The 14532-nt window shown below is 39.2% G+C and overlaps 3 protein-coding genes across 8 annotated transcripts in view; 1 reads left to right on the forward strand and 2 right to left on the reverse strand.

Annotated features, from left to right (window-relative positions):
- LOC109853067 (stromal membrane-associated protein 1-like) overlaps positions 1-2451 on the reverse strand; it is a 3789-nt gene extending 1338 nt beyond the window's left edge. The window contains exons 1-6 of the mRNA XM_020424805.1: positions 2148-2451; positions 1449-1582; positions 1114-1281; positions 821-1022; positions 470-745; positions 137-393 (exon numbers count right to left, since the gene is read on the reverse strand). Of these exons, the coding sequence (XP_020280394.1) occupies positions 137-393; positions 470-745; positions 821-1022; positions 1114-1281; positions 1449-1582; positions 2148-2265 (1155 nt within the window). The 5' untranslated portion in view covers positions 2266-2451. The remainder of the gene's footprint in view (positions 1-136; positions 394-469; positions 746-820; positions 1023-1113; positions 1282-1448; positions 1583-2147) is intronic.
- A 112-nt stretch (positions 2452-2563) lies between these two features.
- Positions 2564-7014, forward strand: LOC109853068 (protein FAM76A). 4 transcript variants are annotated; one of them, XM_020424808.1, is made up of 8 exons: positions 2564-2731; positions 3412-3600; positions 4620-4684; positions 4778-4991; positions 5428-5564; positions 5723-5966; positions 6046-6283; positions 6389-7014. In XM_020424808.1, the coding sequence occupies exons 2-7, from the start codon at positions 3508-3510 to the stop codon at positions 6277-6279; spliced, it is 987 nt and encodes a 328-aa protein (XP_020280397.1). In that variant the 5' UTR covers positions 2564-2731; positions 3412-3507; the 3' UTR covers positions 6280-6283; positions 6389-7014. The 4 variants fall into 4 exon arrangements, with proteins under 4 accessions (XP_020280397.1, XP_020280398.1, XP_020280396.1 ...); XM_020424807.1 differs by lacking the exon at positions 2564-2731 and adding an exon at positions 3053-3313; XM_020424806.1 differs by lacking the exon at positions 2564-2731 and having other exon boundaries at positions 3053-3600.
- Positions 7015-9433: 2419 nt separating this feature from the next.
- LOC109853066 (PR domain zinc finger protein 1) overlaps positions 9434-14532 on the reverse strand; it is a 33594-nt gene continuing 28495 nt past the window's right edge. For all 3 annotated transcript variants that reach the window (XM_020424801.1, XM_020424803.1, XM_020424802.1), the window contains exons 6-8: positions 12586-14505; positions 12029-12367; positions 9434-11813 (exon numbers count right to left, since the gene is read on the reverse strand). In XM_020424801.1, coding sequence (XP_020280390.1) covers positions 11653-11813; positions 12029-12367; positions 12586-14505 — 2420 coding nt within the window. In that variant the 3' untranslated portion in view covers positions 9434-11652. The remainder of the gene's footprint in view (positions 11814-12028; positions 12368-12585; positions 14506-14532) is intronic.

A 14532-nucleotide genomic window follows, 5' to 3' on the forward strand; every position in this document is an offset into this window, starting at 1 on the left:
GTTATTGCTAGCAATATTACTTTGTCCTAACTGCGACAACACTTAATAAAAATCAGAACAAAAAAATAAAATTTTTGATAATTTACAAAAAAAAAAAAAAAAAAAAAACAATTGAAAAGAAACTTAATATAGATACCATTTGAGGCGGCACTGTGATACCAGCATTTGGTACGCCATTCATTTGTCCTATATGTAAGCCTAAAGGATTAGCTGTTACAGCACCTATCGAACTAGGATTTGCCAAAATTTGATTTTGATTGACGAGTATCTGATTTGTAATCGGTATTTGTGTGGGAAGTTGGCCGAGCTGACCCAAGGAACTTTGTTGTCCAAATGCACCTACATTTGGCATTTGCTGCTTGTACGGCACAGATTGCTGAGGATACACCCCTCCTGAAACAAGACAAAAATAAAATAGCAATCGAGTTGCATAACTCAATAATACGAAATCTAGTTTTATATATGTTACCTGGGACTCCATACATTTGCGGTTGATAACTTGAATTACCATACAATGCTAGAATACTGTCTTTCGTCATTTTGCTTTTTTCCTGAGGTAGCGGAGTGGGTTGGTCAAAGAAACTCTCCTCTTCGCTTTTACTTATAGTTGTTGTGGTAGTTGTTTTATTTCCATTAGAAGTTTCATTTCCAGATGGAATTGTTGAAGCAGGTGGAGCAGACAGAAAGGAAGAAAATACATCGTCTCCGGAACCATTTACACTTGTTTGATTAGTCGCTGGAGCGTCTATTAATGACAATAATAATGATGCCATAAAGAAGCTATTATATTGCGATTCATATGCAAAATGAGGTAACATACCAAGACCTAACAGATCGTGAATTGCCGAAGAGTCTTTTGTTCTAGCCAGTTTAGGACTGACGGAACTTCGTGGTTTTGGCAATTGAGGCACTACTTCTGGTTTTTTTACTGGTGGGAGTACAGTAGTTGCAGATTCAGAACTTTCCTTTTTTCGTCTACGTTGCCTCTCAGCCTCTTCATCGAGTTCTTTGTCCCAATTTACCTATAACACATATAATAATTCATTGCTTCAAATATCAAATTTACATGTATTTTTGTGTTACTTTTCCATATCTAGATTACAATAAACATACTTTTGGTAAAGGAAGTGGTACCCATTCTCTGGCTATGTACTTTTTGTGTTCATATTTTGCTCGAATAAAACTTTCAAGACTACAATCTGTTTGAGGTCTTCGAAAACTATCTGGAAGATTTGCTTCATACACAGCTCTGGCTCGAGAATTTCCCATTTGTTGTAAGCTCTAAACATTTGAGAATGTAATTAAAAAGTAATTTAAAAAGTTATCTCATTTTAAAGATATATAATACACATATGCATACTAAAAAACATTGAAAAATCAAAAACTGTTGTAAAACTTCAATAAATGAGAAAAAAAAACAAATGTGTATATACACATTTACTTCATACCACTACTTGTTCCGGTGTCCATGTGTCCAAGTTAACAGACTTGACTTTACTTATATGCACTCCAAGATTTCTGTGTATACCAGCGCACCGAATACACAAGAAAATTCCCAAATTCCAGCTAGCCCATCTTGGTCCTGAAAATAAATTCATCCAAATCATTGTAAATAATTGTTATCTCTAATCTGTGTCTGTACAGCCTGTTTGAAAACTGAATGCAAATTAGATAAACAACGAATAAATAGAAGTATTTGTTCGCTATCCAATTGAGTTATTTATTTCTCGATTAGTATTCACGACTATTAATCATAAGCTTTTACACGCAGATAACTCTTCTACAAAAAAACAACTGCATTCTATTTCACTGATTCGAGACCGAATAGCGAAGGGTATGAGCGACTGCCGATTTTCGAGTCAAAAAATCGAGGCGAGCGCGACATTGCGCAAAACCTCGACGAGATCGCACGCCAATCAAGTGACAGCGCGTTGACAGCACGTAAAAATTAAACATCTACAACGCCTTCGGCGCGTTGTAGAATTGGGTCGTTTCGTTGATCGATATCGATAAGCCAATCTTGTGTCCTCATGAGAACGAATCACTCGGACAATGTCAAACATTCGCGACACAACGACCGAGTAAAAAGTAGGTGTAGAGCAACCGCGGGCAGGAATTGGTGTTTGCCTGCTGCGAAAAAGACAAACCTTTCGCGTCGCAATCCACGCAATACTTGTTGTCCTCATCGCGAAGCATCTGCGTCAGCAGATTCTGACATTTTTCCTGTATCTGCTTGGCACGCTCCTTCTCGTGACGGGACGTCATTTTCGCTGGAAGCGTCGTCTTCGTGAGATCGCAGACCACGCGCGACGACTTCCCGGTGTCGCCTCCCCGCGATAACGCTGGACAAAAGCACGCCGCGACAGTACCACGTAACGAGTTCCGGAACGTGAAGATTCCATTAGCTGGCCGAGGCGATCGTGTGGGGCTGCCACCGAAGAGATAGGCGGCAGTTTATCGAGGATGCGCAGCCGTAGGTAAGTCTCTCATATCGTTTTATCAGACGGGGATTTTGATGTGTAGTGTCCGTGCGTGTCGCGACAAATTACCGACCGACGAATCCACGAGCGCCGCTCGCACCGCGCCCGAGATAACACAAGCGTGATCAATTGTTATTAGTGAAAAATTTCAAAGTTCGATCGTTTGATCTCTCTTCCCCGTGTGGTTGTTTACGCGTAAGATCGTAATCTATGGAAGAATCAATTTTAAAGCTACGTCGCAGACAAAGTCGGTTCGTATTCTATTGCATCTTGAAGATTGCGTATTTCACAAAATCGGAATAATATCGAACAAACACAAAATTATGTTTTTACAATCTCATTTTTATCAACGATTTATTTATTTCGCGCAAGTGATTTTCTTGAAAAACACGTGTGAAATGTGAAATAGTGTCTGACACTTTTGTAAACGAGGAAAGGAGAAAGATCTCACATTATTTTATTTTTCATGTGTTTCTCATTTTTTTTTCTTCGCATCAATCATGCCTTTAATACAAGAACCAAGTAGCACTGCAGTAATTTATTGCGGGGATTAGTTGTTGTTTTTTTTTTTTTTTTTTTGTATTTTGTACATGAGATTCTTATCGATACGCATGTCGAAATGTGTATATAAATGCGGATTGCGTATCTTTTTATATGTATTCTGTGATGTTCAAAATGCGTCGAGATCGTCCACCAATCCCGAGCGTAAGCCACGCGGTCAGTGGCGTCCTCGAGCGGCCATTGACGTCGGCTGTTATGATCGGCCATGTTGCTCTCCCGCATCGGTCACAGATGGCTGTGTAAAAGTCAACAACCGGTTTCCGACGGGAAAGGTGGAAGTTACGATCGGAGTAGTCGCGCTACCTCATTGCTGTCGTTGATTTCTGTGTGTTTTATTTTTTTTTTTTTTATTTTTTTCGTTGTGGAACAGCTGCACGCGAGTCGAATATCGCCGCCTCCTTCCGCATCTGCCGCCCGTTGTCTCGTCGCCCAGTAACCGCCGGACGTGGAGAAACGGTCATCGACGATGAGCACGAACAACGGATTCCTCTTCGCGTGTTCTAGATGTTTCTCCCGACATCCCTTTGAGGATCTTTCGCCGGGGCAACAGTTGTGCAAGGTAAGTTAACGAGCCTCGTTCGTCGGCGTACAAGTCGCGCGAACTCGCGTTGTTCCGCGATTTTGCGACGCGCGTGATTTATGCTTTATCATTTACGTGGAAGAGATCACTAATTTTCTTAAAAAGGAATCTGCGAAATAAAACCGGAAGAGTTACGATTTGTGTATTTGCACGTTCACAGCCTCGGCGCAATCTCTTAAGTTTACAACGTCACTCCGATAACAAATTTTTTTTTTTTACGTCATAATACAATATGCGTTTAGAACAATGAGCTTTGCAAGAAATTAGTCATTGTTCGTTCGTATCAAATAATAGCAGTAATGACTTGTAAAAAGAAAAAGACATGTTTGAATGCGATATTTTGATACAAATTGACACATCATATCTAGATGACTAATGTTATATATATATATTATATATATATATATGTATATATGTATATAACATATATGGTGTTGCTAACCTAACTTGCTTTGTAAGTTAGGTTAGGTTAGGTTAGTTACGTACAATAAGATTAAGTTTACAAATAAAAAAGTGAATCGTATATATATTGTCGTAAGTTTCATAAATGTTTCATAAATGTTTGACCAAAACATTCTTCAAGCAATATTTTTATTCCATGTAAGTAAATATTTCCTTCTATTCCCTCTTTCCTTTTGAGATTTGTGAAAATTGTTTTAGAATTACATACGTACTTTCAGGCCATTATCTCGAAACCTTATCTGAATGACGTAGGTATACTAAAAGATTATAGTTTTTCTGCTTCAAGGAAGATTTTTATGAGATAGAAGCGATTCATGATATTGAATTGTTACAAGTTATATCTCTCTCATATATATTTGTACATATGTTTTAAAATTTGTACTATATATCATAAGATGAAATATACATGTTATTTCAGTAAAAAAGAATGAGTGAAATTAAATTATTGAAGCGTCAAAATAAAAAACAACATTTTATCTTTTCGTGGCAAATTAAAAAGAAAAACTAATAAGTGATGTGTATAAATGTTTACATAGGAATGTCGAGGAGCTTACCCAGTTGTAAAATGCACATATTGCAGATCCGAATTCCAACAAACAGTGTAAGTATAAGCAAATCATTTTGTTTGCCAAAAAAAGTAATTATAAAATAGAGGAAATGTATTTGTGTTATTCTAACTTGTTCAAATTCATAGGAAAGGTAACACTAGCACCATATGTAAAAAATGTGAGCAAAATGTTAAGTCATATGGGAAGCCATCAGCTTGCGAATATTGCAATACCATCGCCGCGTTTATCGGTAGCAAATGCCAACGGTGTACAAATTCAGAGAAACGTTATGGACCACCGGTTACATGTGAACAGTGCAAGCAAAAGTGTGCCTTTGATAGACAAGATGAGGATAAAAAGGTAATATACATTGTAATTCTCAATATCGCGATAGAAGCTATCTATATGTGCACATAAAAAATAATTTAATAACAAACTTTATATGTGTATATATATATATATGTGTATATATATATACACATATAAAGTTTGTATTGTGTTGTGCACAAAAATTATAAAAATAATATTTTTTTCTTCTATATATATTTTTTATATATGATAGAGAATAGCTGCTAGAAAATTATTCTGCTATACTAAGGTTTTCATACATTTGACTTTCTGTCAATATCTTTTCTTTTTTTTTAGAGAACAAAAAAGCTGAAGTGTAGGTTTCTACGGTTAAAACCTTTTTCTCTTTCTCTCTCTCTTTCTTTCTCTCTGTTATTGGTACATGGTAATAAATATATTTTATTATACAATGCTACTAAATTCTTTACTGCGATATTTGGATTTTTAGGTAGACGGCAAGTTATTATGTTGGCTCTGTACACTGTCGTATAAACGAGCGTTGGCAAAGACTAAACAATCAGATGCAGAAAGAAGAGCACATCTAAAACTGGCTCAGCAACGGGCAGCGAAGCACAAAGAACAAAAGTAATTATCCCAATGTAATTATCTTCACAAGATAATTTTGCGCTAATTGCCTTAATATTCGTACATAAGTCTCAATTGTAGCGTATGAGATTACGCGAGACCATTTGTTAAACATGTACGCTTCGGCAAAATTTTAGCCTCTATTTTTTCCGTTGCAGATTAAAAGGTCATAATAAAAGACCGCATAGAGTCGACGTGACAAAATTGCCGCCGCAATCAGAGAGTGGCGACACAAACGGTCCCACTCCAGCAAAAGCAGCGCGCATGGCTGGTGTACACGACCCCCATGATCCAAATAGCTCGGATCATGTGGTAGCGGTGACTCAACTTAAAGAAAAAATAGCACATCTCCAAAAACTGATTACGCAAAAGGATAATCAGTTACTGGCAAAAGACAAGCAAGTGCGTATAAGAGTTCAAACGCTTTTTATCAGAATATAGATGAATTGAGAAAGAAGACAGATAACATTTTGGATTGCAGATAACCGAACTGAAGGCAAAGAATTTTACTTCCGAAACAGAACTACGTAATAAGATGAAAGCGTCGGAAAAAGAATATGAGGCAAAAATCACTACAATGCAGCACAAGATAAGCACTTTACTGAAGGAAATAGCGTCGTTATCAAAAACATCCAAACGAGCTGACCGGGTGACCGCTACTAAAACGGAAGCTGGGACCAACAGTGGGAGCGGAACAGACAGTCCCTTACCTTGATAAGGTAAGTCTTGTTTTCTACCGTCGTTTGCGGACGGACAGCTTCAGTGGAACTAAACGAATAAATTTGTATGGGCGGCGCAGAAACAATTTTGATTCATGTTTCCAGAGACTCTATTAGCTGTGACAACATGTTTGCCTCATATTTACGCCTCAAATTGCTAATGACGTTCATACGACGCACATTACGCATAGTTTAATTATTTCCATTGATACAGTGAAATTGTATTATTTTTCTAATTATAAATATAGGTATGTATATTATTCTCTTCATCACAAAAGAAGGTATTAGCATCTCCGTCTGAAGGAGATCGTGCAACTGTACAATTTATACATCATGATTTAGATAGATTTCTCCTGTTTTATCTTTTTGATAAAAGCACCCAGGTTTATGCGATCACTTTGCCTGACAAGTGAAAAGCGTGATTTTTTACGGGAGACTCGGAAGGGAGAAACTAGTGAGCCTCAAATTGTACATTAATCATTCTTATTTTATGTGTTATGAGAAAACAAAAAAAACTTTTGAGAAGACTTTTGACCAGATCTTGAAGCAAATCGCTCTTGAAACATAATGCATGATGTATTAGACAAATACATCTGTGTATATCTGTATATGGACATCTATTATAAGAGACAACGTTGGCATTTTATTATTTATAATGATGATGTAAACATTGGTGAATCAAGATATGGTAACTGTAGCGCATTTACAATAAAATGTGAAACACCAGTCGTCTTGTGGTCCCAGATCCAATTTTCGTTGTCCAGTTCACACTCCGATCCGTCCTTTTCTTCTCCGCTCGCACGTGCGATTGCCGAAATCGGGAGCGCGTTTTTCTTGGTTTTTCTTGAAGTTTCCTTTGTGGTCCGAGCGTGTGAAATATTAGGTCGTAAACAAATGTGTTGTAGAGGTGTGTTAGAGATATGTGCATATAAATATCCAACAGCCATATATTTATTTTTTATTTTTAAGAAACAAATGCTAATTGAGCATTACCTATTCAATAATTGTAATGATAATAAATGCGTAACAATTTCACTATATATATATATATATATGTATATATATATATGTACGAAGTGTAAGGATAATTAACATTTAATTTATAGTCGTTTAAATACGAGCGCGTGCACACGTGCACGGTACAGTTTGAATCGTTATCGTTTAATTATTACGAGATGATAAGAACTAAATATTGCTTGTCTTGTTCTCGAGGCGGTTTAGCCGTCCTCGTTTTTCGCCGCCTCCTCTCTTCGACATTTCACTACTTTCAGCGTATTTTTGTATTTACATGGTCTTGTCATACCGTCTGTCTTTCTGCGCGCCGTGTGCTGTTTCTCCGTTACGTATCGCGCGATTCGAAGCTCTCTTTGTCTCTCTGTCTTTTCTTAACACGCGGTCTAAGCTTCTCCTCTAGCTCCGGTTTTACTTCCTTATTCGTAAGTAGTGCTCTCTCAAAATACAGGCAAGGCAGGGAATCGAGGCAAGTGTACGGAATGATATTCGTGGAGAACGCCACACTGGAGACTGTGATCGTTGCCGAAAGATTTTTTTATTATTGCTGTAACGCGATATATTATTGCACAAGTCTCTCGATGTTTTTCTTTTTTTGTTTTTTTTTTTCGTTTTTTTTCGTTTTTTTTTTTGTTTTTTTTTTGTTTTTTTTTGTTTTTTTGTTTTTTTGTTTTGCTTCTCATTTCTTATTTTTCGTGTTCCCCACTGTCGTTCTTCACGGCGTGCAACGCGGAATCCTCGTACGCTCGTACGGATGCCGAATTAATTGCGTTTTCATTGATTTCGAGGTATTTTTAAAATATTACAAATTACGCGACAACGTACTCCGCGTGCGTTTCCATCGAACAGTTGCCGATGTAATACAACGTACGTTTTTGCGCACACATTGTAGCACCTTTACCACAGAAACTCTTTACACTCGGCATCCCGTAGAATGCCCGCGAGTCGTTCACATTGCCTGATTGTTATTTCAAGATTACATTAGCAAATAAGACAAAAAAAAGAAAAAAGTGTGTAAAGGCCCTGCGAAATCTACATTACGTCGTCTCGCGTACTCGTCTCACGGATCGAGTTCTCGAACGCACGTTCTAAACTTATTGCGGAATGATTGCCGGGACAGTCGAGGAGAATCTCTTCGTTTGAATATGTTTCGACAGTGTCCTGTGGGCAGGTGGTTGAATAGTATGATGGGTATTCTCGAAGGGAAGGAAGGACAATGCAGGGGATATAAGAGGAATCCTCGATTTCGTTAAAATCTTTCGCGCAAGCGCTGCATAGTTTCTCAGTATGAAGAAAAGACTCTAATATGCCGTTTGCGTGTGTCACGTGTCTCATGAGATGAAGGATTCAACTATTATAAAGAGAAGATTTCTTTGGGGATATAAAGTTGCGTGACGTCGAGCGCGACGCAAGATTCTAGCGAAACCGAAGTCTCCAAGGGTCTCTCTTGCAAAGGAAGCCGAAAATTAGAACAATATACTTAACGCATTCCCTAACACTCCACACTCACACTCCTGCGTTTTCAGAAAATCGCTCACTCGATCACTCTCGCTCTCTCGCTCGCAGAATCGTATCGCGATGCACGTGGCTTTTTTTTTTTATTTTTTTTTTTTTTTTTTTAGAATCTCACAGACGCTCGAATAGCCGTGGGTTTATCAGTCTGCGATACGTCCTGTAGATCGGTATCGTTACGGAACAACAATTCGGGAACTTGTATCTCGCGCTTAAAAATTTTTACCCTTTGTTTTAAAAACGTGTGTTGTCTCTGTCTTTTGACGCGACGATAAACGAAGTTTCGGAATCGTCGTTCCGCAAGGATGATTTGTGTCTCGCATCGCTTATGGCGTATGGTAAGCTGCGCTCGGGATTGATTTGTTTGATCTATCTTAGCATTAATGGAAGTACAAATTCGCATAAAAATTAATGGAAGAAGAAATGCGAGAGAAAGAAAGGCAGTAGCAAACTTTTGACGGATTAATTCCTTAGCTTTTTCACTTTCCGCGTTACGCGTACAGGAAGCACGACGTATCGAGAGAAATCGAGTATATTTATTTATTTATTGTTTTTTTTTCTTTTTTTAAGCGCTTTTAATCCATTCATACATAAAAATAAAATTCTTATAGATAAATAATTGTTGCCGAATCTTGATACGATTTCAAAAAATATATATATCTTTTCTCTTTTTTAAGACAGAAAAGAGAGACGCTATATAAATTGCACTATAATTTCTTCCGTTTTGACTAGATTTTCTTACAACTTATGTTTCCTTAATCTGTTTTGTTTAAATTTTTGATTAAATATACAAGTACGGATGAAGCTTTTTTTCGAAGCACATAGAGAGAAAAATTTTTACGCAGTTCAGTTTTACGAAATGTGTGCGTTTTGTTCAAGTTGTAAAATGTTAAATTTATGAAGAGAGGACCGATTTAAAGTACTGAGAGTAAAAAGACACTCAGGTACTAAGACCTAATTGAAGACCAATAATATTACTATTACACATATTTCGACCAAGAAATGAGAAAGTAAAAATTAACGGAAATGTACAACGCGTGTGATTAAAATTATTGCGGTGCAAAAACTTAAATATCATTACTTTTTATAGCTTTACATTCTGCAATTAATTAAATCCAATGATAACATGTTTCGTTATAAATAGGTTTCTGACAAAATTTCAAATTATTTAACACAATATAAAATAACATAACATATATATATCTCTCTTTAATTTAAACGTTATGTAATAAATCAATATCAGGCTACTCACCTTGATGAAATGTTCGTGAAACATCGGTATCAAAGTATATGAAGACTTACACGAGTACGTAATAAAATACAGAGGGCGGAGCATTGACTCGTTCATTAAGAAACAAATCTTCCCTTTTTTACGAAACAAATATATCGCTCTCTATACACTAAAGCTAATAAAGCAAGTAAGCAAAAGAAAGAGATGAAAATTGTCAATAATCTCACTGGGTTCTTTTCACGCACACGCCAATAAATTATTCATAATAAAATAAATATAAATATATATTATTTAAAAAAAAAAACACTTTAATATATTCTAAAGAGATGTGTAAAAAGCGCAGCCTACCGTCCGCTAATCGACAGTGTGTTCACATGTATGTACGTGCGTATATCGCAAGTGCACACACATACCCGCATATACATGTGCGCACACGCTGATTTTTATATACATAGATGTATATATAATTATTTGTATATATATAAAGGTGTTCATAAATTAGAGTTCCTTATATTAATTTTTTTTAAATTATTGAATAATTAATAATAGTATTAATATATACAGGTACAGGTCTCGTATAGTTGCAGTCATGTCGTCACTGTTTGTTGTTCGGGTCTCCCCTATTCTTTCAATATTGGTACTCGAACACCATGGCGGGTGCCGACAAAATCCGCCATTTTACGCGCCAACCTAAGCCTTAAGCTCACGTCGAAGATCGCGTCGTGACATAGTTTCCGAAAAACTACTAACAATCTGTAACGATAAAAAGTCAGTTTTGGATTTTTTAAATGAACCTTGCGGTCTGTATAGATGAGAGTTTTGTAAAGTTGGTTGAAATGCAGTTTCTTCATAACGTGTATAATTTTTGCATGAACTTTTTGCATAAATTTAACGATTTTATTTTGTTTTTCTCAAAAAACAAAGTGTATAAAATTATCATAACTTTATGTAAAAAAGATGCGGACAATTTTTACAAGATCGCGCCATTGTGTGAACTCAGCTGAGATTATTTCGGAGTGAACATATGCAAGTCGTTAGGAATTCGTTGCATAGTCACGATGCGTCTTCGGTGTGTGTGTGTGTGTTTCTTCTAAGATGCATCGTGGAAATGTAATCGAAAAACTAGCGACTTTGGTACGATTGTTTATGCGATTTTCCGACTCTTCTCTCGGAATAGTAGCTGTACAACCTTCATCGTATATTAATTAAGTTTAATTACCACTACCGATATTATATAACACTATCTCTTTTGTCGATATATAACGCTACTATAGAAAAAATATAGAAATGATTATATACAAGGAAGAGGAACTTTATGCGTCTCTTATACAGAACCTCGTAAACCCACCCTCGAAAAAATCCATTTTTCTTGTGTCGCCTCGATACTGAAACAACAAAGTTCGAAGTGACCGCTAAGAAATCGAAAAAGAGATTTTGCGAACACATTTCTCTTGTAATGCGTGAAAGTTCTGTTTTTTTTTTTTTCACCTTGCTACCATTTCCCAGAGAAGAGAGACGTTTTCTCGTTCTGTTTATTCTGTCTCAAGTATAAGTCGTTTGCATTTCCACGGCTGCATTTCGCGCCGAAATGAAAAGAGGATTGATATCATGCGGCTTATGTACACTCGATAATGTGTGGCTGAGACGTTTCTATAACGCTTGGCCGACCTACGGAATTTTCCAGATTATGGAGGGACGTAGAGTGCGGACCATGCGCCGATCCGTGCCTGTCGTAATTATCGATGTGTTCCAGCTCGCATTCCTTCGGCATGTTTCCTGAAAACGTGTCACTTATTGTTTCTCATCTGTATTTTAAGTTGTTTTTTGTTTTTTTTTTTTTTGAAGAAATAATTTTGAGAAGAGAAATTGAAGTCCCAAGTGTTTTGTCAATTTCATAGTCGATTTGAATTATTTATTCTGACAGATTTATAATCTTGTATAGATATTATATAGCTGTTTTTGACTTTCTGCGTTTATCAATAGTCGCTTACCAACATTCATGTCAGGACCGAACTCGTAATACGTCGGCGAACCCACAGCTGCGAGCGCAAGTTCATCCTCGATGTTATTCGGCCTGCAGCTCGTTGTTTTCCAATGAGTTCGGAGACCGCTCGCGCTAATGTACTTCTTGTCGCAACCTTGACAGGTGTACGGTCGTTCGTTCGTGTGCAGCCTCTTATGTAGTTTCAAGTGAACAAACTGTGTAAACTTGGCGGGACAGAGATCGCAGGCGTACGGCTTTTGGCCGGAGTGCAGTCTGAGGTGAGTCTTTAGATTCGAGGTCGAGCTGAACCTCTTTTTGCAAATCTCACATTGATGTGGCTTTTCACCTACAATCAAGCATATTAATGATATTTATTATTTTATTGTAACGACAGCTTGCTTGTGTATGCAAATGTAAAATCGCGAGATGGCTGCCATATTAGTAGAATTCTAATTAAAAAAACGTATATAGATTTTATTGAACTTAACAATTTATTTATCTTATTGCAAGTTAAATCTAGTATTATATTATTTCGTAGAATATAAAACAAATTCATATGCATACCAGTATGTACGAGATGATGCTTTTGAAGATGCGCGAGCTGGGTGAAGCTCTTGGTGCAGACATTGCACTTAAAAGGCCTTTCGCCGGAATGTGTTCTGAGATGCACTTTAAGATTCGACAACTGACCGAAAGTCTTGCAGCAGACGTTACACTCATAATGCATCTTGCCGTCCTTCTTTTTGAGCGGGTAAGGCAGCGACCTGTAGCCCCTCGAGCCCTGGGAATTGGGACTGAGGGAACCACTCTGGGAGCAGCCGTGATCGTCCGGCGACAGGGAGCTCGCTGGCGAGTATCTGTTGAGGGACGATGAGGAGTTAGGGTGAATGGTGAGACCTGGATGATGACTTAGGTGAAGATTGTGCGTGCCGGCGATCAGCGCTTGGTTGCCGTCCATTTGCATGGTCGACGAGGTGGGCAATTGATGGCCACTGCTGGTGGCAGCCTCTAGTCGCCTGTTGTCCGCGGATCTCTCGTAGACGACGTTACCGCTCGGCGTGGGCGAGTAAGCGTTGCAATTGATGGACAACGGCGCGCCCACGTTGTGGTGCAACGAGCCGTTTTGATGAGCATACAGATTGCCGTACGGACTGTAGGACGAGGGGGACTGGATTGGCGAGATCGGTGAAACGCTCTGATTACTACTAGCGCTACTGCTACTGCTGCTGCTACTGCTGCCGCCGTTTGGATAGACCGGACTGGCAGACTCGATCTGGCAGCCAGTGCCCGCCGAGTTGCCGGAGTAGAGAATCGTCGTCGGAGTGGAGACGCTGTTGTGACCTGACGACGGCGACGGCGACTTGGTCTTTCGCTTGAGCGGACAACCGTTCACCGTCGTGGACGCTGGGTGCGGATTGCTGGTGGACGTCAGTATCGTGCTGGACGACAGCATGCTCGTGTTGGAATGAATAGCGCTCGCGGCGTTGCTGGACGAGTGTATACTACCGGGATGCGGCGGCAAGCTGCCGCTGCTCGCTCCGGTACTCGAGTGCAATCCTCCTCCTGTGCTGGAGTGCAAATTGCCGGTGGGACTTTGCATACTGGGTAGCGCGTTACCGCTGGTCGAGTTCACGCACGAGTCCGTCTGCAGGGGCAGGTTCGAACTAGAGTCCGGGCTGCAGGGTAGAATGTTGCCATAACGATGCGATTTTTTATAGGAGTACGCCATTTCGGTGGGGCTTGAAGGTGGCGGTGTCACAGAATCCACGTGGGTCTGATGATGCATTTGGTGATGTTGATGATGCTGTTGCGACCCACCGTTGTGATGATGGTGACTGTGGCTGTTATTATTGTTATCCGTGCTACTGCGTAGCAGAATATTTTCTAGAATAGAACTACTAGGGTTGGTCAAGTAGGCGGATCTGCCGGACATTGGCACGGTGCCACCCTTGACCTCCGGTTCGTAGAACGGTTTCTGATTCTTCTCGGATATCTCATCCTCGTTTCCGGTCGACAGCACCGTGCTCTTCTGCAGAATTATGGGTGATACCGGCTTTTGTAGTTCCGGAGTGACCGTTCCGTTGGACAGCTCCTGATCCTTGTCCTTCGTCGGACCGTCGGGTATGCTCTTCGTCGTCTGAAAATTGCCGTAAGTCTTGGAGATCTTAATCTTGACCTTTCTGTACTCGTTCTTAGCCACAGAATTGTCTTGCTTCAAGATCTCGTCGTTGCACACCGACGACTTGGCATTTTTGCTGAAATCCAACACGTAGTTGTTTTCGCTGTCGGACTCGCTGCTTTCCTCGGGCGGCGTCAATATCTCGTCGTGGTAACCGTTCGAGTGATAACCCTCGTCCGACCTCACGGATCCGTCCGTCGGCGTCATCTGGCGCCTTTCGTAGATCGACGAGTCTTTCAGAGGTGTCACTATGTCGACGGTGGGTGGGATTTCTGTTGGTATCGCCGATTGTTGAACTTGTTGTCCTAAAATTATTTTACGGTAAATTTTTA

This window comes from Pseudomyrmex gracilis, unplaced genomic scaffold (assembly GCF_002006095.1).
Source record: "Pseudomyrmex gracilis isolate BER0280 unplaced genomic scaffold, ASM200609v1 scaffold_42, whole genome shotgun sequence".
NCBI lineage: Eukaryota > Metazoa > Arthropoda > Insecta > Hymenoptera > Formicidae > Pseudomyrmex > Pseudomyrmex gracilis.